Raw genomic sequence first — 23,282 nt, forward strand, 5'->3', positions numbered from 1 at the left:
TTTAGACACTCATTTAATATTTTGCCACCAAAAATCACTTGTCTAAATTTCATTTTTCTTAAATGTGATATTCACATCAGAAAATATACACCTAATTTTCATCTATCTTCTCTGCCTTTTACTGAAATTTAGTATTAATTTCTCAGCTCTCAAACTTGGTAAGAACTTCCTCTGAACAATGGCTTTTACCTACTTATTAATCTTTTTTACCCCCAAAAAATACCTTTTCAAGAATTCACAAAGTGGGGATGGAGAGATGGCTTAGTGGTTAAGTGTTTGCCAGTCTAAGGACCCTGGTTCGAGGCTCGATTCCCCAGGACCCACGTTAGCCAGATGCACAAGGGGGCGCACTCATCTGGAGTTCGTTTGCAGAGGCTGGAGGCCCTGGTACGCCCATTCTCTCTCATTCTCTCTCTCGCTCTCTGCTGCTTTCTCTGTCTGTCACTCTCAAATAAATAAATAATAATTTAAAAATTTTTTAAAAATTCAAAGTGTATTCTCCTTGAATCCCAAAATAAGACATCGGTTCACCTAGTTCATACGTGTTTGCCATTTGTTAAAGATGGCTGGCTTTTAATGCTTTTCCCCTTCCTGCCTTGTGTTACAGAGATCTGCCCATGTCGTTATTTTTTTATCTATCTCAACGCACGTCTCAAATGTCTACTGAAATCGATACTTCGGTGATACTAGTTTTGTAGTGTATAAAAATAAAAGAGCCAGGTGTGGTGGTGCACACTTTTAATCTCAGCACTCACGAGGCAGAGGGATTGCTGTGAGTTTGAGGCCATAACCTGGGAATACATAGTGAATTCTAGGTCACCCTGGGCTGGAGTGACACCCTACGTCCAGGAAAGAGAAAAGAGGGAGAGGGTAGGAAGGAGGAGAGGGGAGAGAGGGGTTGAAGGGAAAAGATAGAGGGGAGGGGGGCAAGGGTTGAGAGGGGGAAGGGAAGGGGGGAGAGGGGAAAGGGGAGAGGGGAGAGGGGAGAGAGATTATCTCTACTGCAAGTTTTTGTTGTATTTTGGGGTTTTTTTTTTTGTTGTTTTTTTTTTTTTTTTGAGGTAGTGTCTCACTCTAGTCCAGGCTGGCCTGGAATTCACTATGTAGTCTCAGTGTGGCCTCAAACTCACAGTGACCCTCCTTGAGTGCTGGGATTAAAGCCATGTGATACTACGCCCAGCTGCATTTAGTTTTTGTTAACTAAGCTACTTACAAAGTTATTCCTTAACCCACTGGGATAAATTAGCCTTTATTAATCTAATGTGGCCCCAGTATATAACTTCAGACACTACTGTTGCCTTTTTCTCCATGTGTATAGCCTCTCTAAATCTGCTGCCACTCAGTCCTAAGCATCAACCTCCATGCTCTACAGATGGGTTGAGAATTTTATAAATGTCACAAAAATATTCAGTACATTAAGAATGGAATACAGGGCTAAAGAAATGGCTTAGCAGTTAAGGCACTTGCCTGCAAAGCCTAAGGACCTAGGTTCGATTCCCCAATAACCACGTAAGCCAGATGCACAAGGTGGTACATGCATCTGTGGAGTTCATTTGCAGTGGCTGGAGACCCTGGTGCACCCATTCTCTTCCTTTCCCCCTCCCTCCCTCCCCCCCACACACACATATCATATATATACATACATATATATAACTATAATATATAACTAAAATATAAAAAAGTATATTAAAAAATGAATGGAATACAGTGGGGCTAAAGAGATGATCTAGCAGTTAAGGTGCTTTCCTAACAACCTGGGTTCAATTCTCCAATACCCATGCAAAGCCAGGTGAACAAAGTAATGCATGCATCTGGAGTTCTATTTGCAGAGGCTGGAAGGCCCTGGCACACCCATTCTGTCTCTGCTTGCAAATAAATAAAATATTTTTTAAAAAAGCTGGGTGTGATGGTGCACACCTTTAATCCCAGCAATCAGGAGGCCAAGGTAGGAGGAGCCCTGTGTGTTTGAGGCCAGGGACTACAAAATGAGTGCCAGGTTAGCCTGGACTGGAATGACACCCCACCTCAGAAAAACCAAAAAAAAAAAAAAAAAAAAAAACAGTGATGGAATGCTGCCAGATAATTAGATTTTCTATAGACATGTCAAAATGATTCAATATGTATGAACACACTGCATTTAATATTATCTTTAAATGTACAGGATATAAGCCAATGGCTGACAAATAGGACATCAATAGCAAACCTTCACTACCCAGTGGGTGATCCATTAACAGTGCCCTAAGACTACATACTAGCCCAACTACCAAGATAATTCACTGAACGCTCCCTTCATCAAATATGTAACCCAATCACCACAAACTAGGTATAGAAATGTCTCCACATCCTCAAAATATGAATTAGGACAGAAACAGTTAACACATCATGACCCTGAAAAAAAGCTAAAGAAGATAAAGGTTGATTCTGAGCCCTTCCTTTTCTTATGCCTAATAAATTCAATGTCCATATTAAGCACACATTAGAGGGCCAAGGTCAGGTCAGAAGGTCAAGGCTGCATGCTCTTAGGCTTGGACTCTTTCGGTCTTTTTTTTCTTGAGGGGAGGGGTACTTTCACCAGGCTTATGGCCTGGCTGTTGTGCATTCTAAAGTCTTAAGTGTCAATCCCAATGTTTGTTCCACTAAAATTCTTCCTCCCTAAAAACTACTATGCCTGCAGGGCATGGTGGCACACACCTTTAATCCCAACACTTGGGAGGCAGAGGTAGGAGGAGTGCCTTGAGTTTGAGGCCACCTGAGATTACCTAGTGAATTCCAGGTCAGCCTGGGCTAGAGTGAGACCCTACCTAAGAAAACCAACCAACCAACCAAACAAACAACCAAAAAAACTATTATGCCTACTATCTGCCTCCCAAACCAGTCTTTTCCTATCATATGCTATGTTCTAACTAATCTAAAGTGAAAAAACCCTTAAATAAACTCCACATAATCACAAGGATTAATAAAGGCAGCCCCAACCCTTCCTTTGGCCACCAAAATATCATTTCAATGAAAAAAATACTAAAGAGGCTTTCACTCTAATTCTTTTTGGGGGGTGGGGAGGGACATGCATGCATGCCTGTAGAGGCCCGAGGTTGACATCAGGTGTCTTCCTCAATGGCTTTCCCACTGAACCCAGAGTTTATCAAGGGGCTCCTGGGATGTTCCTGTCTCCACTTCCTCAGGGATGGGATTGCAGGCAGGTACTTTTCCATGGGTGATGGGAATCCAAACTCAGGTCCTCAGTACTTGCAAGGCAAGTTCTACTGACTGAGCCTTCTCCTCAGTCCTAATCCATTCTTTATGTTTCAATTCTCCTCATGTACATGGAAGAGTCTCTCTTAAACATATAAATCTTCTTTTACTATTTGTGTGTATGGTGCTGAGGAATCAGACCCAGGGCCTCAGGGAGGACACGCAAGTGCTCTACCACTGACTTTAAACTGCCAGTATTAAACCTTTCAGCCGGGCATGGTGGCATATGCCTTTAATCCCAGCACTCGGGAAGCAGAGGTAGGAGGCCACCCTGAGACTCCATAGTGAATTCAGGTCAGCCTGGGCTAGAGAGACACCATACCTCGAAAAAAAAAAAAAATTTTTTTTGTTTTTCTCTCCTGTATATTACTGCAAAAAATTCACTTAAAATATGAAAGAGGGAGGAGGGAGGACATTACCATGGGATATTGGTTACAATCATGTAAGTTGTTAATAAAAATAAGTTAATTTAAATACACACACACACATGATCCTTCAAGTCAAGTCATTTTCTCACAACTTTAATCAGAATTGGGTAAAGCTGGAAAGGTAGCTCCTGCTGGTACACCACCATGGAACTCCTCAAGACCTTCAAAGTATCAAAGTGGAAGGAGGACTACTGGGGGTGAAAAGGTTTAAACATGATTAGACAGCAGTCAACCAAAACTAAGTATGTATAAAAATGGCATGAGAAAACTTGCTCCTTGGTAGGCTAGTATAAGGAAATTAAAATTTAAAAAATTTGGGCGGGGGGGGGGGAGGTAGAGAGATAACTTAGTGGTTAAGCTGCTTGCCTGTGAAGCCAAAGGAACCAGGTCCAACTCCCTAAGAGCCATGTAAGCCAGGGAAGCCCCTGATGAACCCCCAAACATTACAGGCCATTGCCAAGGCCCTTGGTTTCCCAGCAGGAATAGATGGTAAGACCCCCACTGCTGAAGATTCCACATACTTGGGCTGTAAGGTCACTGAGAAACCCTGCTGGAGCTGAGCTGCAAACCTCCTCCATGTCAGTAAAAAACTAAATAAAGCCAGGGCTGGAGGGATGGCTTAGTAGTTAAGATGCTTGTCTGCAAAGCCAAAGGACCCAGGTTCAATTCCCTAGGATCCACATAAGCCAAATGCACAAGGTGACACATGCCACCATTGGCATTGGCAGCAGTGCACCATTCTCACCCTCTCTCTCCTTTTCCCTCTCTCTCTAATAAATAAGTAAAACAATTTTTAAAATGCCAGGCATTGTAGCTCACACCTTTAATCCCAGCACTCAGGAGAATGATCACTAGGCCAGCCTGGGACTATAGAGTGAGTTTCAGGTCAGCCTTGGCTAGAGAGAGACACTGCCTCAAAAAACTGTTTTTTTTTTTCATTAAGTAGCAAAATAAATGAATAAATGTCATTCATTAGCAATCAGGACAAGGGTTTACAAACATTTTACACAACAGGTCAAATAGTAATGACAAAATGCTAATTAGTGAAGGTCACTGTGTTTCTATCACATGCACTCAGCTCTCTTTGCAGCAAAAATACTGATCATTTGTATTCAAGCAAAACCAAATTGGCACGATATGTTACCAAAGAATATATTTATAAACGCTAACCTCTGAATTTGAGCACCCTCAGTCCTATACACTTTGTTTGTGACAATGTTCTCTCTCACATCTCCAGAGAGCATTCTCCTGCCCTCCTTTTGAGGTACTCCCACTTGCCACCCAAATTAAGAATACCGTGCCTCCACACTATTTCCCAGTATGATCCGTACTGAACTAGTGTAACTCTAGCTAGGTGCAGGGAAAGAAGCTTATGACAGGGAATTCACCTGAGAACCAGCAACAGCGGGTTACATACATCAGGGTGGGTTAATCTATGCTTTCAAGGTTGCTGGCTTTTGGCCAAACGAACTTAACAGGATGTATGATTCTAAAGCAACTAATCTCATTTTCTACACAGTGACCCTTTAATGGCCTTGAGAACACTGATTAGATCTCTCAAATCCCCAAAGACTTGCAAAAATTCCTGTAACCAATACAATCATGATTCTTCCCATTTAAGGTAGCATGCTGATCAGAAATACTGTCTTCCTCTATTGAAAAGATAATAAAACCTTTAAAAGAGGGTGTAACAACTCAAAATGAAAAAGAATGGAGAGAAGAGAAAAATCAACAGTTAAGGGGTGTCATAAGCATCCAGAAAGTAGAAATGTGATGAAGAAGACTGATAACTGATGAAGCAGAGACCAGAGCCATGGCCCACAGAGAAGGAAGTACCAAGAAAAAGAATCATTCATTCTGCAGAGTTCCAGTCTCACCACTCAAACTCAAGGTATGGCAGAGGGCAAGAGCAGTGTCAGTGACAACAATACCTAAAATTCAAAAGGCATAAAGACAGTGACAGGACATAATCTCCAGAAGAACCAGTGTTAACAACCAAAACGTAGTTCTTTGGGGGATCAAGCCTAAATTGAGATGAGCAACATGACGTGTATCTTTCCTTTTAACGTATTTCATGACCATCTGTTCTGATTCCACTTGTGCACAACCACCCTCCACAGTTCATCTCCCATTCCACCCCTAAGCCCTGCTGTGACTGCACTGAGAAATACAATGAAGGTAAATGGGGGAGGGATGGGCAGGCAGCTCTGGATTCCTTCAAAACAAGACACCAGGTTTCCATACATGCCTCCACACCTTGTAGGTCCTCCCTCCCTCTCCCCTAGGGAAAAGAAGTATCTGTAAGCTGGGAAGTTTCTCTCAGAAACCCAACAGTCAACACCGGAATCTTTGCCCAGCCTTAAGAGCTGTGAGAAAATAAATTTTTGGTTGTTCAAAACACTTTATTTAAAAAAAAACCTGGTTTATATAAAAGCTTTCTGTGAACTAAGGGCACATAACTGTTATAATTAATCAGAGCACATTCACACGTTATGTGTCTATGTCCTCCAAATTCCCACAGTCCTCTCAAGAGAAGAGGAAAGCTCCTGTAACCTCAGGAGGCTCAGAAGATAACCCAATTTAAAAAGATCAGGGAAGCTCCAAAGGTACAGCTTTCGTGAGCTGTCGGCCATGCTGGGGTGAAACTCCAGTGATGCAGCACCTTCCGAGTTATCCACACGCCTGAGGACAACCCAGGTGAGCTCACCGCTTGCCGAGCTACACTTGGGTGTCGCTTCTTTGGTGTGTGTTATCATGCTATGCGGGGTGAAGAGGTTTGTCCAGTCCCCCACGAGGACGCCACGCCACACCACTGGCAGGAGCTGGGGAAGTAGCTCAGCGAAGTGCTTGCGTGCAAACATGAAGGTCTACGCTCGGAACCCCAGTACCCCATAAGAGTGTGGTGGTGCACGCCTGTGACCTCAGCACTGGGGTGATGGACACGGGGGGATCCTTGGAGTTCACTGACTCGCTAGTCCAGACACATCAGATTTAGTAAGAGACCCTGTCTCAAAAACTAAGGCGATTGAGTAATATACCCAATAGCCACCTCTGACCTCCACACACATGCCGACTCTCATACCCCTGCCAAGCAACTCTTGAAGATTTCAGTGGCTACTTCCAGCACTGCCACCAGCAGTGGGCTACTTCCCTACAGGATTTTGGCCCCACAAACAATAAAAGCTATTGCCAATGATGTTCATTACATGCCCCAGTTAGATGCTAAGTCCCTTTTGCTAAGGACAGTGGTTGCAGGACATGGAGATATTCAACTGCTACTGAGCTACAACTTCCTTAGTGCTGGAAGGTGTTATGCAGGCTGCTGTGAAAAGTTACTGACAGTCCTCCTTAGCTACAGACCCAAGCTGTAACACTAACAATATACCAGGCAAAATGTGCCGGCAGATCCAGTGACACAGCTGTTATAGGTGCAACCACTTAAGACTGGACTTAAGGCTAGCACCACGTAAAGGAACCTTGTTGAGTACTAAAAGCCAAAGCAAAGACTGGAGGCTAGCGATCACAGGCCCCAGGGAACAGGCTACTGTCATTTTTGTTAATCTCTATGTGTTGTTCTTGTAGCTTCCTTGCAACAACCATCTGTATTTGTTCACGTAGATCACTACTCCTGACATCCTTTATCCTGGAGGTAATATCTACTTACCAGCGCTTACTACAGAAACTCATATCCAAGGATACCTAACTGCTACTATGGCATAGTGGCCTGATGCTCAGCCATCACTATCACTATCACTATCACCCCTTCTAATGATCAGGAATCATAAAAGGTAGGAACAAAAATATAAGGAACTAGACTGAAAAAAAATATGGAAACATCCCCTCCTAGAGACAGGAGGGCAGGCTCACCATACAGGAAGCTCCAAAACTTAAATTCAGAGAACATAAAAAGCTTTTACTCATGAGCTCCTCCCCCAGTCACATAAGCAATAAGTAACTGCTGGAAGGAAGGCTATTCAGTAGAGCTGCCCACAGGCTGAGTAAGGAGCGCCAGGGATGCGGTATTTGTGTGTTGTCACCCAGCGTGGGATTGTCTTTAGTGATACATCTCCCTTTGAGTCACCCATGCTCCTAAAAATAACCTCAATAAACTCACTGGTTCACCAAGGCTAGACGTGGGTGACCAGTTCTGTGCCCTATGTGCCAGGAAGACACGTGTTCCTGTCTCTCCAGGACAGTAATGCCACAAGAGATTCAGACCCGTTCTTAAAACAGGCCCTTCCCATTCCCAGTTGTAGATCACCATAAAGTATCAACCGAAAGGTTTTTCTTTTCTTGATCATGTTCCACCTCCCATCCCATGAAAAAGGTCAAGATGAGGGGCTGGAGAGATGGCTTAGCGGTTAAGCGCTTGCCTGTGAAGCCTAAGGACCCCGGTTCGAGGCTTGATTCCCCAGGACCCACGTTAGCCAGATGCACAAGGGGGTGCACGCATCTGGAGTTTGTTTGCAGTGCCTGGAGGCCCTGGCGCGCCCTTTCTCTCTATATATCTGCCTCTTTCTCTCTCTGTCTGTTGCTCTCAAATAAATAAATAAAAATGAACAAAACATTAAAAAAAAAGGGTCAAGATGAACACAGTTGAACATAGTTTCATATTTACAGAATTCTGTCACACAACTTTGCAATTATTTTATTTAAAGAATGATTACCATTCCTGTGCCTTTTATAAAGCCTTTTACATTCTACATTATAGACGCTTAGACTTCAGGCTTTGCTCCACAATCAGAATTCAACTATTTATATATATTTATATATAATAGAAAGCTGGCCTTTTGTACCCCACCCCCATTAGTTGTGTCTCCCTCTCCAAATACTCTTACACCCTTTTTTGTTGTTTTGTTTTGTTTTTGGAGGCAGGGTCTTGCTCTAGCCCAGGCTGATCTGGAATTCACTATGGAGTCTCAGGGTAGCCTTGAACTAACGGCATATCCTCCCACCTCTGCCTCCCAAGTGCTGGGATTAAAGGCGTGCGCCACCACGCCCAGTACTCTTGCACTCTTGAGTAGGGAGGAGGACTTGAGAATGTGACACCGTAGTCACTCCATAGTAACTATGTTATATAGCCAACTACAGGTTGGCTTTGAAGACGTTAACTGCCATGGTACTCATGGGTGACTACTAGAAATTAAGAATGACCCCATGCTAACTAGCTAGGACCTGGATCCTAACCCCATTAAAATAGTAAAGTAAATATACACTGGCTTTTGTCACAAGTTAAGTTTCTAACAACCTTCACAAGTAGTAAAAAGCTAATTCAGTAAAGCAAAATTGTAATGTTTCATTTTCTAACTAAGCTTTCATGAGTATTTTCATCAAAATTCTTTTATGAACTCAATGTTTATGAACATTTACACATTTTTTTCCAAAACAAATTTTATGGATGAAGTTGTCTTCAAGAACATGTTGTTATTCACCAACTTTAATCCCAGAAAATCACAACATGTAAGTATGTGTGGGGCTGTGGAGATGGCTCACAAGTTAAAGGCACCTGCTTGAGTTCAATCCCCTAGCCACCAACAGAAAGCCACATGCACATTCTTTTGCAGCAGCAAGAGACCTTAACATGCACACACACAAAAATAAATTGAATTTAGGCTGGGCATGGTGGCGCACGCCTTTAATCCCAGTACTTGAGAGGCAGAGGTAGGAGGATTGCCATGAGTTCAAGGACACCCTGAGACTACAGAGTGAATTCCAGGTCAGCCTAAGCTAGAGCAAGACCCTGCCTCAAAAAACAAAACAAAACAGCAAAAAAGGGTGTAAGAGTATTTGGAGAGGGAAACTCAAATACCTTGAAAAACCAAAATAATAATAATAAATAAATAATTGAACGTAATAAACAAACAAAACACGTAAGGAGGGCTGGGGAGACAGCTCAGTGGATAAAGTGCTCACCACCCAAGCCTGAGCACCCAAGCTTGATCCCCAGACCTCATGGAAAAAGCCGGAAGCCATGCAGGCTTCAGTAACTCCAACCTACTGACAACAGGTGGGAGGCAGAAACAGGAGAGTTACTAGGCAGCTCACAGTGGACGAAAATCCAGAAACAACCTCCCCCTCAAGTGAGGTGGAAAAGTGAGAACCAACTAGCTGTCCTCTGACTCTCCCAAGCGCACCATGGCATACATGTAACTACACTCACACATAGGAACATGCACACGTGAAGGAAAAAACTAATACTAACTGTACTTCGACAATGTAAAAAATTATTGTCTAAATTCACAATTCATAGTCTGTAATACACAGGCTCTTGTCTTTGCCCCATACTATGCTAATTATAATTTAGGAAAAAGTTGAAACATAAGCAAGTGGCAAACTAACATAATATCAGATGCATCTGACATAATAAAAAATTTACCAAACCCCAGTCAATTTTATTAAACTTATAAACTAACAGCAGCAAATTCCACATTCTGAAATGTAACTAAATGTTCTAAAATGTGACTGACAGTCCAAATCATTTTTTTAAAAAGGAGGTTAAAATAATCTTAAAGGGGCTGACATATTGGTGCATGCCTTTAATCTAACCACTCAGGAGGCAGAGGTATGAGGATCATTGAAAGTTGGAGGCCACCCTGACACTACATAGTGAATTCCAGGTCAGCATGGACCTGAATGAGACCGTACCTCTAAAAACAAAAGAAACACAAGATAAAAAATTAAAGAGCTGGAGAGATGGCTTAGCGGTTAAGGCATATGCCTGCAAAGCCTAAGGACCCATGTTTGATCTCCCTCCAGATCCCACATAAGCCAGACACACAAAGGTAAGGTCATACATGACCACAAGATAGCACAAGCATCTAGAGTTAGACTGCGGTGGCAGAGGCCCTGGCATGCCAATTTTTCTCTTTGTGTGTCTCTTGTTCTCCCTCTCTCTCAAAACAAAACAAAACAAAACAAAACAAAAAACAACAACTCTTAAAACAGGATTGGGGATCAGGCATGAATGCACACACTTTTAATCCCAGTACTCAGGAGGACTGCTGTGAGTTCAAGGCCACCCTGAGACTACAAAGTGAGTTCCAGGTAAGCCCTGGGCTAAATAAAATAAAATGGGGGTACTAGGGTGATGGCTCAGCAGCCAGGGTTCAGTTGCACAGCCCCCAGGTAAAGCCTGATACAAAGTGATATATGCATCTGTGATCCTGGAAGACCCTGGATGTGGCGTACACATTCATACACACAGGCAATCGACATACATACAAATGTGAGTAAAGATTTAAAATACTCTAAACAGGCACACAGTGCAGGCTGAGATGAATCAAAGATGCCAGTGCAGGGCCAGATGACAAATGAAGGCCCAAGGTCAACAACTCATGAGCAAAACAGCAGCAAGCAAGGCAAAGACTGATGTCGGCCCTGACCACTGACCAGAGAACAAAGATGCGGCTGTGTGAGGAAGTGAACTCAGAGTAGCTGGTACTGCCCCATCAGGTGTGGAACCCAATGCTGGCAAAAGCTGCAGAACAGTGCCTACAAGGCACACAGCCCAGCAGGAGAAGCACCTGTGTCCAGGTAAAAGGGGGAGGGAACAAGGAAAGGAGGAGAAAGTAAGAGGAGAATCTTTTTTCTTCTTGTCCCTTTCTCCCCTTTTCTCTTCTGGTCCTGCCACAGATTAGAAGGAGTGGATTAAATTTATGTCCCCCAATAAACTCAAACTTTTTAAATGTTTTTTAATTTATTTGAGAGCAACAAAGAGCAGAGAGAGCGAGCAAGAAAGAATGGGCACGCCAGGGTCTCCAGCCACTGCAAATGAACTCCAGACGTGTATGCCCCCTTGTGCATCTAGCCAACATGGGTCCTGGGGAATCAAGCCTCAAACCGAGGTCCTTAGGCGTCATAGGCAAGCACTTAACCACTAAGCCATCTCTCCAGCCCTCAAATGTATTATTAAAGCTTGTAACTTGAATTTCTAGCCACTTGGCTAGGAGAGGTGTCACTGTTGGTGTTACTGGCATACAACCCAGGGTGTTACTGGCAGCGGAGCTGTTTCTGGCCTAGAAGTGCGCAGAGTGCTTGAGCACTGCTTGGCTTCCCACAGTGTGCTGGGTTTGGCCGTACTGGTGGTGGGTTTCCTTCTTTTGCTATTATTAAACTTCCAGTTGGGCTGGAAAGATGGCTTAACATTTAAGGAATTTGTCTGGGAAGCCTAATGACCCAAGTTCAATTCCCCAGTATCCACGTAAGCCAGATGCACAAAATGGCATGTGTCTGGACTTTGTTTGCAATAGCTCTGTCTGCCTCTTCCTCTCTCTCCCTCAAATAATTTTTTTTTTTTTTTTGGTTTTTCGAGGTAGGGTCTCACTCTGGTCTAGGCTGACCTGGAATTAACTCTGTACAGGGTGGCCTTGAACTCATGGCGATCCTCCTACCTCTGCCTCCCGAGTGCTGGGATTAAAGGCGTGCGCCACCACGCCTGGCTTCAAATAAATATTTTTAAAAGACACCAAAAAGCAAAACAAAACAAAAAAGACAAGAGAAAATTTAAAAAGAAAAAAACTAGCCAGGTGTGGTGGCGCACGCCTTTAATCCCAGCTCTTGGGAGGCAGAGATAAAAGGATCTCTGAGTTAGAGGCAACCCTGAGACTGCATAGTGAATTCCAGGTCGCTTGAGCTAGAGCAAGACCCTACCTTGAAAAACCAGAAAAAGAAACAAAAAAAACCTCCCCTGGATTGATAAACCTAAAATAAATCCTGTTCCTCCCATAAACTGTTTGGTATGAAGGCTCATTCCCAACAATATAAAACTGACTATAAGACAGTAAATAAAACTGTAAGAAGTCCAAAAGATAAGGGTTTGTATTATTAAAATAATAGGGGAGGGGGCCTTTTTTTTTTCTTTTCTCTCCACTTCACTGAAGGCTAAGCCCTACAGAGGAACTTGCTTTGATGAGCTTGTACCCACTGTCTGGTAAACAAAGAAGTACTGAAATTCCTCAAAGGACTTAAATACATCCTTTAAAAATATTTATTTATGAGCTGGAGAGATGACTTAACAGTTAAGGCGCTTGCCTGAGAAGCCTAAGGATCCATGTTTGACTCTCCATATGATCCCACATAAGCCAGACAAACAAAGGTGAAGCAAGTGCAAGATCATGCACACACACTGACACAAGCATCTAGAACTCAAGTGTAGTGGCTGAAGCCCTGGCATGCCAATTCTCACGTACATGTGCTCTCAAGAAAAAAAAATTTAAAGAAAAATATTTACTATATATTTGGAAGGAGAATGAATAAATGTGCAAGGGCCTCCTGGCATTGCAAATGAACTCCAGACACATGTGCCACTTTGTGCATCTGACTTTATGTGAGTATTGGGGAATCTAATCCAGACCGACAGGCTTTGCAAGCAAGTGCCTTTAATGGCTGAGTGTCATTTCTCCAGCCTGTTAAATGACACCTTGCAACCTAAGGTTGAAACTGGGCAATACCCAAGAGAAACTTATCACACCAAACACACACACACACACACACACACACACACACACACACCCCAAGAAAATTGTCTACTGCAAAGGAAATGGCAACCAATAAATGCTAACCCTTCAAAATGAAACCAACACTGGGATTATGAAAAAAGAAAAACAACTGAAGAAGGTATAACTGTCTTCAGTAAGGAAGATGTGAACTCTTGGAATAAATGCAGGTAGTTGCAGCACAGCAAGCGAAGAGAAAAACAATCACATGGCATTTTAGAACTATAGTATCTCAAAGGAAATAGTATACAGCCAAATGGAAGCCAATGAAGTTGCTGCTGACTTGACATACTGAAAGAGGAAGTAACCATAATTACTTCTGCCTCTGTATTTTCAATGATTAAAATTACAACCAACCAACTAGACACGTAGGAAGAGAAATTTAGTAAGATACAACATGATACAGTAAGTTAACCCAATAAATAATCATTTTAGAAATAACAGAAATGGGGCTGGAGAAGTGGCTTAATGGTTAAGGTACATGCCTATGAAACCTAAGTACCCAGGTCTGACTCTCCAGGTCCCATGTAAGCCAGATGCACATGGTGACACATGTATCTGGAGTTCGTTTGCAGTGGCTGGAGGCCCTGGTTGTGCCCATTCTCTCTCTCTCTAGTAATTAAATAAAAATAAAATCTTTTAAAAAAAATAACAGAAATGGGGGCTGGAGAGATGGCTAGCAGTTAAGGCATTTGCCTGCAAAGCCAAAGGACCTCGGTTCAATTCCCCAGGACCCATGTAAGCCAGATGCACAAGGTGGCGCATGCGTCTGGAGTCCTCTCTCTCCCCTACCCTTGCTCTCTCTCTCTCTCTCTCAAATAAATAAATGTTTTAAAAACAGAAATCATTAGTATGCTAAATGACAACACTAAATGTTTTTAATCATTACAACCTCTTAAATATAAGAATTCAATATAAAAACAGAAGTAAATAGGTTGACAAACAGGCTAGCACAACTGTACATAATTAAGCATTAGCAATTTTCTTAAAATTAAAAGAAAAAGAGGCTATAGGTTGATATTGTATATATGTAATTACAATGATTGTGATGGGGAGGCAATATGATGGAGAATGGAATTTCAAATGGGAAAGTGTGGGGGTGGGGAAGGGAGGGAATTACCATGGGATATATTTTGTAATCATGGAAAATGTTAATAAAAATGTTAAAAAAAAAGAAAAAGAGGCCCTAGTATACATTTCTTTTCTTTCTCCTCTGAAACAATGCTTCACTGTGTAAACCAGGCTGACTGTGTACCTGTAATGATCCTCCTGACTCAGCCTCACAAGTTCTGTAATTTTAGGTGTGAGCCACCCCACACCTTCAAAATAGAAAAATAAGAGGTGCAGTGACCAATCTTTAGTGACACTACTATACCCTTATAAATATTGAACCATAGCTGCGCATGGTGGCACATGTAGGCAGGAGGATCGCCATGAGTTCAAGGCCAGCTGAGACTACATAGTGAATTCCAGGTCAGCCTGGACTAGAGTAAGAACCTACCTTGGAAAAAAAAACACAAAAGCATCAAAGAGTTAATGTGCACTCAGTTGATCTGCATTTGGCTCAACTTTCAAAAGATATGAAAAGTCAGGCTGGAGAGATGGCTTAGCAGTTAAGCGCGTGCCTGTGAAGCCTAATGACCCCAGTCCGAGGCTCGATTCCCCAGGACTCACATAAGCCAGATGTACAAGACGGCGCATGCATCTGGAGTACGTTCTCAGTGGCTGGAGGCCCTGGAGCACCCATTCTCTCTCTCTTTCTCTGCCTCTCTCAAATAAACAAACAAAAAAATTATTTAAAAAAAGTGGTGCTTCCTCTTTCCAGCCAGCGCCGAGCGATGGGCATCTCTCAGGACAACTGGCACAAGCGCCGCAAGACCGGGGGCAAGAGAAAGCCCTACCACAGGAAGCGGAAGTATGAGCTGGGTCGTCCTGCTGCCAACACTAAGATTGGCCCACGTCGCAGACACACAGTCCATGTTCGAGGAGGCAATAAGAAGTGCCGGGCCCTGAGACTGGATGTGGGGAACTCCTCCTGGGGCTCTGAGTGTTGTACTCGCAAAACGAGGAGAATTGATGTGGTCTGCAATGCATCCAATAATGAGCTGGTCCGCACCAAGACCCTGGTGAAGAACTGCATTGTGCTCATGGACAGCACACCGTACCGACAGTGGTACGAGTCCCACTACACACTGCCCCGGGGCCACAAGAAGGGGGCCAAGCTGACTCCTGAGGAGGAAGAGATTTTTAACAAAAAAAAGAAATACGATGAAAGGAAAAAGAATGCCAAAATCAGCCCTCTTCTGGAGGAGCAGTTTCAGCTGGGCAAGCTTCTGGCCTGCATTGCATCGAGACCTGGCCAGTGTGGCAGAGCAGATGGCTGTGTGCTACAGGAAAAGGAGCTGGAGTTCTATCTGAGGACGATCAAAGCCCGGAAAGGCAAATAAACCATCTTTAGTCCATGTAACAAAGGTGTTTATTGTTTATGTTTAAAAAAAATGTGAAGTGTCAAAGACATAGTTGCTGCTACATAATTTCCTCTCCTCAAAACTTTACCTTAAAAGCTTTTTGTATCCTATGTCAAAAAAAGCAAAATGCAGCACTTGGGAGGCAGAGATAGGAGGACTGCTGAGAGTTCGAGGCCACCCTGAGAATACATAGTGAATTCCAGGTCAGCCTGAGCCAGAGTGAGACCCTACCTTGCAAAACCAAAAAAAAAAAACAAAAGTTCTGGCTAAGATGGCAGCGTAGGAACCACGCCAAAGAAGCCTAGGGGAGAAAAGACAAAAAAACAAAACAAAAAAACAGCAAAATACACTCTTCTACTAAAAAATGAGGTGTCTAAGAAACTACCAACAGCAGCAGAGATGTACAAGAGACCCAGAGCATCCAGAGCCACACAGGCCAGCAGAAGCGGCTCCAGCGGTGGCGGCACCAGGTCCGCGGGGCCATGGCGACCAGGCTCGGCTTGAGCCGCAGGAAAAAAGGCCAGGTGAGGGGATTTTCCACCAGCACCAGAGACCAGCGGAAGGGAGCTCACAGCACCCAGCACTGGTGACCAGAGCAGAAATCCAATGACCCAGCCAGCCTAGCTGAGCCTACAGGGCATCAAAGAGGGACCAAAGAAGAAGTGTGGCATAACTGCACCTTCCATATCAGGATAAATCATACGTTAAATCTGATGGATGGTCAGATTTGCCATTCTTAAATAAGCTATATTTTGGGCTTATTTGTTGATTCTTGGTTTGTAGTGGCTTTGCTTCCTCTTCTGTTGTACATTAAGGGAAGGGTCTCACTTGGTCACAAAACTGGCTTGGAGCCCTCAATAGACCAGAAATCTCAACCTCCATGTTGACAGGATTAAGGGTGTGGGGCACCACACACCCTAAGGGGCAGTGATAATGTTAGACGATCTGGTTGTCATAATATCTACTCTTGTAAAAATACTCTGTGCTGCTTTTCATTGAAAGTGTACAGTGTTTAATTAAATTTTAGAATCTGCTGTATTTTGTTCCACTCTGCGTACTTGGATACTCTCATAGCAGGCAAACCCAAAACCTAGGGTCACTTTTGTATATATCTGAGAGTCTTGAGAGCCACACCTAGCGCCTTAAGCTCCCACCCTGAAGATATAGAACATCAGATTGATTGATACATCTAATAATACTACAGCTAACTAAAAAACTAAAAAAATAAATAAATAAATAAATAACAAAGTAATAGGCAGGCATGGTGGTGCACGCCTTTAATCCCAGCACTCGGAAGGCAGAGGTAGGAGGATCGCAGTGAGTTCGAGGCCACCCTGAGATTACATAGTGACTTCCAGGTCAGCCTGAGCTAGAGTGAAACCCTACCTTGAAAAACCAAAAAAAAAAAAAAAAAAAAAGTGAGTAATAAATCAAAGGATATGGAATGCACATATGGACTAAAGTTAATTTTGAGAAAAAGGAAGGGAATAATACAAATGTATCTAAAGATTGCTCACTGGCCAGGCATGGTGGCACACACTTGTAGTCCCAGCACGTAGGCAGAAGCTGTGCCTCACTGCATGTGTTTACTGACAAGCTACAGATGACAGAGACACATACAGGAAATCCCACATTTTTCAGTCTAAGTATTTGGGAATGTGGTTGTAGCACAGATGCAAACCAACACCTAACAGCAAGAAGACAGTTGAATTTTACATTTACAATTTAAAATGCAGTGATATAAGATGAATTCAAGTAACCACATATCTAAAATACCTAGGCTATGGGACTGAACCTAGTAAGACAAAACCAAGAAGCTAAGTCATGCACTCGAGAGATGCTCTGCGGGTAGAACTGTTGGTCAGCAAGCGTGAGGACCTGAGCGTGGCTCTCCGGCAGCCACGTAAACCCTGTGCTGCACGCCTGTGCTCCCAGCACTGGGAAGGCAGACATGCCGGAGGCCCTGCGGCTTGCCAGACAGACCCTGTCTCATAAAGTAAGGTGGAGAGTGCTAAGAACGTGACCTGTTCTCCTGTTCACACATGCATGTGCCACCCACTCAACTGTGTGTATACACACACACTTACACCTCATACACACACATCAGAAAAAGCAAGTTACTCCTTAAGACAGAGTGGTTGAAGAGATGAGGGATAAATACTAAGAAATAGAAGGTTTAAAAGAAGAAAAAGGAAGCCAAGCCAGGCGTGGTGGCGCACACCTTTAATCCCACCACTGAGGAGGCAGAGGGAGGAGGATTGCTGTGAGTTCAAGGCCACATTGACACTACATAGTGAATTCCAGGACAGCCTGGGCTACAAGGAGACCCTACCTTGGGGAAAAAAAAAAAAAGTAAATGAAATAAATAATAAAGAGAAAGAAAGAAGGAATGGAGGGAGGGAGGTGCCAACAGGGCTGGAGAGATGGCTTAGCAGTTAAGGTACTCGTGAGTAAAGCCAACGGACCCAGATTTGATTCCCCAGTACCCACATCAAATCAGATGCACAAGGTGGCACATGCATCTGGAGTCCATTTGCAGTGGCTAGGAGGCCCAGGGGCGCCAAATCTCTTTTTCTATCTGCTTCTCTGTCCCTCTCTCAAATAAATAAGTAAAATACAAGCCAGGCATGGTGGTGCACTCCTTTAATCCCAGTACTTGGGAAGCAGAGGTAGGAGAATTGCCATGAGTTCAAGGCCAGCCTGGTACTACAGAATGAATTCCAGGTCAGACTAGGCTGGAGTGAGACCCTACCTCGAAAATCCAAAAAACAAGAAAAAAGTTATTACAGGGGCTAAAGAGACTGTGCAGTGGTTAAAGGTGATTGTTCCAAAGCCTGCCAACCTGAATGCAATTCCCCAGCACCCATGAACTCACATGTAGAGCCAGATGCAAAAAAAAAAAGATATATATATATACATATATACATATATATATATATATATAGAGAGAGAGAGAGAGAGAGAGAGACAGACAGACAGACAGAGCGAGCCCAGTGTGGTGGTGCACACCTTTAAACCCAGCAGAGGTAGGAGGATAGCCATGAGTTCAAGACCTCCCTGAGACTACATAGTGAATTCCAGGTCAGCCTGGACTACAGTGAAATCCTACCTCAAAAAAAAAAAAGAAAAAACTTAGCCAGGAGTGGTGGCCCACACCTTTAATCCCAGCACCCGGGAGGCAGAGGCAGAAGGATCACCGTGAGTTCAAGGCAACCCTCAGTCTACACAATGAATTCCAGGTCAACTTGAACTACAGTGAGACCCTACCTAGGAAAACGCGAAAAAATTAAAAAATTGGTATAAGCATCTGGCATTCATTCACAGCAGCAAGAGATCCTGGCACACACATGCATACAAACAATAAATAAATAAACAAACAACAAATAATAAGTTTTTTTAAGGGTTGGAGAGATGGCTTAGTAGTTAAGGAGTTAAGGCATTTGCCAGCAAAGCCAAAGGATCCCAATTCGATTCTCCAGGATCCATGTAAGCCAGATGCACAAGGGGGCGCATGCATCTGGAGTTCATTTACAGTGGCTGGGGAAGCCCTGACATGCCAATTCTCTTCCCCCCCACCACCAAATAAATGAGTTTTTTTTTTTTTTTTTTTTTTTAGAAAGCACATATGCTTAGTATTGCATTGCCCTCTTGTTGGGTTGTTCCCTTAATCAGTATAAAGTGACCTTTTAGCCAGGTGTGGTAGTGCACGCCTTTAATTCCAGCACTTGGGACACAGAGGTAGGAGAATCACCATGAGTTCAGGGCCACCCTGAAACTACATAGTGAATTCCAGGTTAGCCTGGACTAGAGTGAAACCATACCTCAAAACATCAAAACAAAAAAAATTTTTTTTAATAAGCAAAACTTGGGCTTGGGGGGCTGGAGAGATGGCTTGGCAGTTGAGCGCTTGCCTGTGAAGCCTAAGGGCCCCAGTTCGTGGCTCGATTCCCCAGGACCCATGTTAGCCAGATCACAAGGGGGCACACGCATCTGGAGTTCATTTGCAGTGGCTGGAGGCCCTGGCGCGCCCATTCTCTCTCTATCTGCCTCTCTCTCTCTCTCTCTCTTTCTGTCACTCTCAAATACATAAAATAAACCAAAAAAAATTAAAAAAAAAAAACTTGGGCTTGGAGAGATGGCTTAGTGGTTAAGGTGTTTGCCTGCAAAGCCAAATGATCCTGGTTCAATTCTTCAGGACCCATGTAAGCCAAGTACATGCACAAGGGGCCACATGCATCTGGAGTTTGTTTGCAGGCCCTGGCACGCCCGTTCTCTTTCTCAAATAAAAAAAAAAAAAGCAGAACTTTTTCACCAGGATTAACATTTAAGTGGTCTGACAAGGCATCTAATTCCATCTTATAAATATAAATGATAAAACCACATCTTTCCTTGCAACCATCCGTTAACTTTCCATCTTTCTTTGACAACGGCCTTATTAGTTTTCCATATTTTCAGGGCTTACAGCACTGATCCCAGCATTTGAGCAGGTGAGATAGCAGGATCACTACAGTTCAAGGCCAGCCTGTGCTATACAAGAAAAGAACTCTTTATGAAGAGCACACACGGGGGGGGGGGGGGCTCTAGAGAGCAAAATTCTAAAGTAAATTTACAGCAGTATTAACAGGTGTAAACCAGAGCGCGTCCAAGACAAGACCGCTGTACACTGACAGGAGTGCCTGCGGCGCCCGTGGGAGCTGTGCCCCAGCTGAGCTTCCCAGACTTCTGGAAACTGGGAGCTGCTGGCTCACTGCGGCAAGGAACTGTGTGGTACTTGTGCCTCCTTAGCCAGGAAAGTGTCCTGTTCTGTGAACTGGGACACACCACTGTGTAGGCCCCTGGGTTCTCACGAAATATAGTTACCTACTAAGAATCACCAAGTCCCACTCCTCCAACTACAAAATATATCAACCACCAAAAAACATTACATAAAAATTCCATCCTTAAAAACTGAAACCCACTGGCCATGGTGGCGCACACCTTTAATCCCCACACTTGGGAGGCAGACGTAGGAGGATTGCCGAGAGTTCGAGGCCACCCTGAGACTACATAGTGAATTCCAAGTCAGCCTGGGCTAGAGTGAGACCCTACCTCGGGGGAAACACACACACACACCTGAAACCCAGGAACTGAGACCCAAAGGCCCTAGCTGTAACTGGGTGTGCTGGTGCATGCCCACACTCACGGCGCTTGGGAAGCTAAGTGAATCCCAGGCCAGCCTGAGCTACACAGTGGGACTCTGACTCAAATGAATGAAAAGAACAAAGATAGAAAAAGGCTGTAAATTTGTTCACACTGGGCCACTAATATGTATCCTGACTATAGTGTGACTCTACAGTCATGGCTCCTTATTACCAAGTCTACCAAAAGATGTCTTTCAAGTCTGAAATTTGTAACTTTAAGTCAACTTTAAGCAAATAAGTACAAGAGACCCAATGACAAAATTATGAACTTCAGTTATGCTTGTAACTAAAGAATGCCTAACAGAACTAGGACAATCTTTAGCCAACATAGTCTAAAATCAAGGAAAGTGAAACGATTCTCTATAAAACAAAATAAAATGCATACATGTCAGTATATGAAAATCACTTCTTATATTTCACTATGATTCAAATTCCACTTTCATTTTCTTTCTTTCCCCTACTTTGCTAACACAAAAATGAAAAGAAAGAGGCTAGGGAAACAGCTCAGCGATTAAGGTGCCTGCCTGCAAAGACTAAGGACCCGGGTTTGACTCCCCAGTAACCATGTAAAACCAGATGCACAAAGTGGTACATACATCTGGAGTTAATCTGCAGTGGCTAGAAGTCCCGGCATGCCTATATTCATTTATCTCTCTTTCTCCTTGGAAATAAATAAAATAATAGAAATGTTACTTTCTGTTTGAGAAGCAATAGTTTCAGTGAAATTATCAAAATGAGAAAGAAATCAAACCCCCACAACTGTATTAGCTACACTCACTCACTCAAATAAACAAGTCTATTTCTAACGGTACAGTCACTGAACTCAAATTCCATGCTCACAATAAACTGGTTATGCTATGCTACACAAGGGTACAGAACTGTGTTAAGAGCAGTAAGCATAATGCCAAACAATGAATAGGCCAGGCGCAGGCATGATGGCACACACCTTTAATCCCAGCACTGGGAAGGCAGAGGTAGGAGGTTTGATGTAAGTTCAAGGCCACTCTGAGGCTACATAGTGAATTCCAGGTCAGCCTGGGCTAGAGCGAGACCCTACCTTGAAAAAAAAATGAAATGAATAGGCCTCCTGTGAAGAAATACTCATCATTCTCTCCTTTAACAAAATTTAAAGCTTTTTTTTTTTATAGCCCTTTCAACTTACTACTGAAATCAGAATCATACAACACAAATATGAGGCCAGCATGGTGGCTTACGCCTGCCCGCCAACACTTGGGAGGCTAAAACAGGTTGGGGGGATTACCTTCAATCTGAGGCAAGCCTAGGCTACACAGTGAGTTGTAAACCAGCTAAGCTACACTATGAGACCTTGTCATAAACAAAGGAAGGGGAAAAGGAAAATGAAAAGAGGGAATGGAGCATGGTAGTGCACACCTCTAATCCCAGCACTCAGGAGGCAGAGGTAGGTGGATCACTGTGAAGGGCTACATGGTGAATTCCAGGTCAGCCTAGGCTAGAGTGAGACCCTACCTCAAGAAAGAATAGAAGCCGGCTCTGCGTGAGAAGGAAAATACTTGGTAGCAGAGGCCATTAAGTTAAAAAGGAGACATAAAGGGAAGAGAAAGGAAGGGAGGAGGATACTTAATAGGTTGATATTGTATATATGTAAGTACAATGATTATAATGGGGAGGTAATATGATGGAGAATGGAATTTCAAAGGGGAAAGTGTGGGGGTGGGAAGGGTGGGAATTACCATGCGATATTCTTTTATAATCATGGAAAATGTTAATAAAAATTAAAAAAATTAAATTAAATTAAATTAAAATTAAAAAGAAAAAAAGAATAGAAGCCAGGCATGGTGGCGCACCCCTTTAATCCCAGCACTCGGGAGGCAGAGGTAGGAGGATTGCCGTGAGTTCTAGGCCACCCTGAGACTCCACAGTGAACTCCAGGTCAGCCTGGGCTAGAGTGAGACCCTGCCTCAGAAAAAAAAAAAAAAAATTAAAAAAGAGAGAAGAGAGGGGAGGGGAAGGAAGGGAAGGGGAAGGGTTGTATAAGTAGACTTTATTGGCAGCGTTGCTTTTATATATCCTTACATTCTCAGTCATACTATGACAAAACATAAACATCAGGGAGGGTTAGGAGAGGGAAGAAAACAACCAATCACCCAACCTGAAGATAAAAGATTCTGAGCTTGTTCTCTTCCTCTGTCACCTAACGTTTGTACCCTTTCCATTATCTCCACTGTGAGCTCCCACACATACCAATTATTCAAGATGGAAATGTAACAACAGTATTCTTGTTACTGAGATATGGGTAATTTTACCTTTTTTTTTTTTTTTTTGGAGGTAAGATCTGACTTTAGCCAAGGCTGACCTGGAACTCACACCATAGTCACAGGATGGTCTCGAACTCATAGCAACCCTAACTCGGCCTCCAAAGTGATAGGACTAAAGGCATGCGTGGTGCTGGAGAAATGGCTTAGTGGTTAAGGTGTTTGCCTG

At 43.3% G+C, this 23,282-nt stretch overlaps 2 protein-coding genes across 6 annotated transcripts in view; one reads left to right on the forward strand and one right to left on the reverse strand.

The window, feature by feature from the left end:
* The window catches only part of Scaf8 (SR-related CTD associated factor 8), a 214,537-nt gene that overhangs the window by 176,417 nt on the left and 14,838 nt on the right, over positions 1–23,282 (reverse strand). The window lies entirely within an intron of this gene.
* On the forward strand, positions 14,989–15,618 carry LOC101599231 (40S ribosomal protein S8-like). Its single transcript, XM_045158863.1, has one exon. The coding sequence runs from the start codon at positions 15,010–15,012 to the stop codon at positions 15,616–15,618; it is 609 nt and encodes a 202-aa protein (XP_045014798.1). The 5' UTR covers positions 14,989–15,009.

This window comes from Jaculus jaculus, chromosome 9 (assembly GCF_020740685.1).
Source record: "Jaculus jaculus isolate mJacJac1 chromosome 9, mJacJac1.mat.Y.cur, whole genome shotgun sequence".
In the NCBI taxonomy this organism is placed as follows: Eukaryota; Metazoa; Chordata; class Mammalia; order Rodentia; family Dipodidae; genus Jaculus; species Jaculus jaculus.

Bases quoted from the DNA above. Each gene is read 5' to 3' on its own strand.
- LOC101599231 (XM_045158863.1), top strand. From the start codon at position 15,010: ATGGGCATCTCTCAGGACAACTGGCACAAGCGCCGCAAGACCGGGGGC.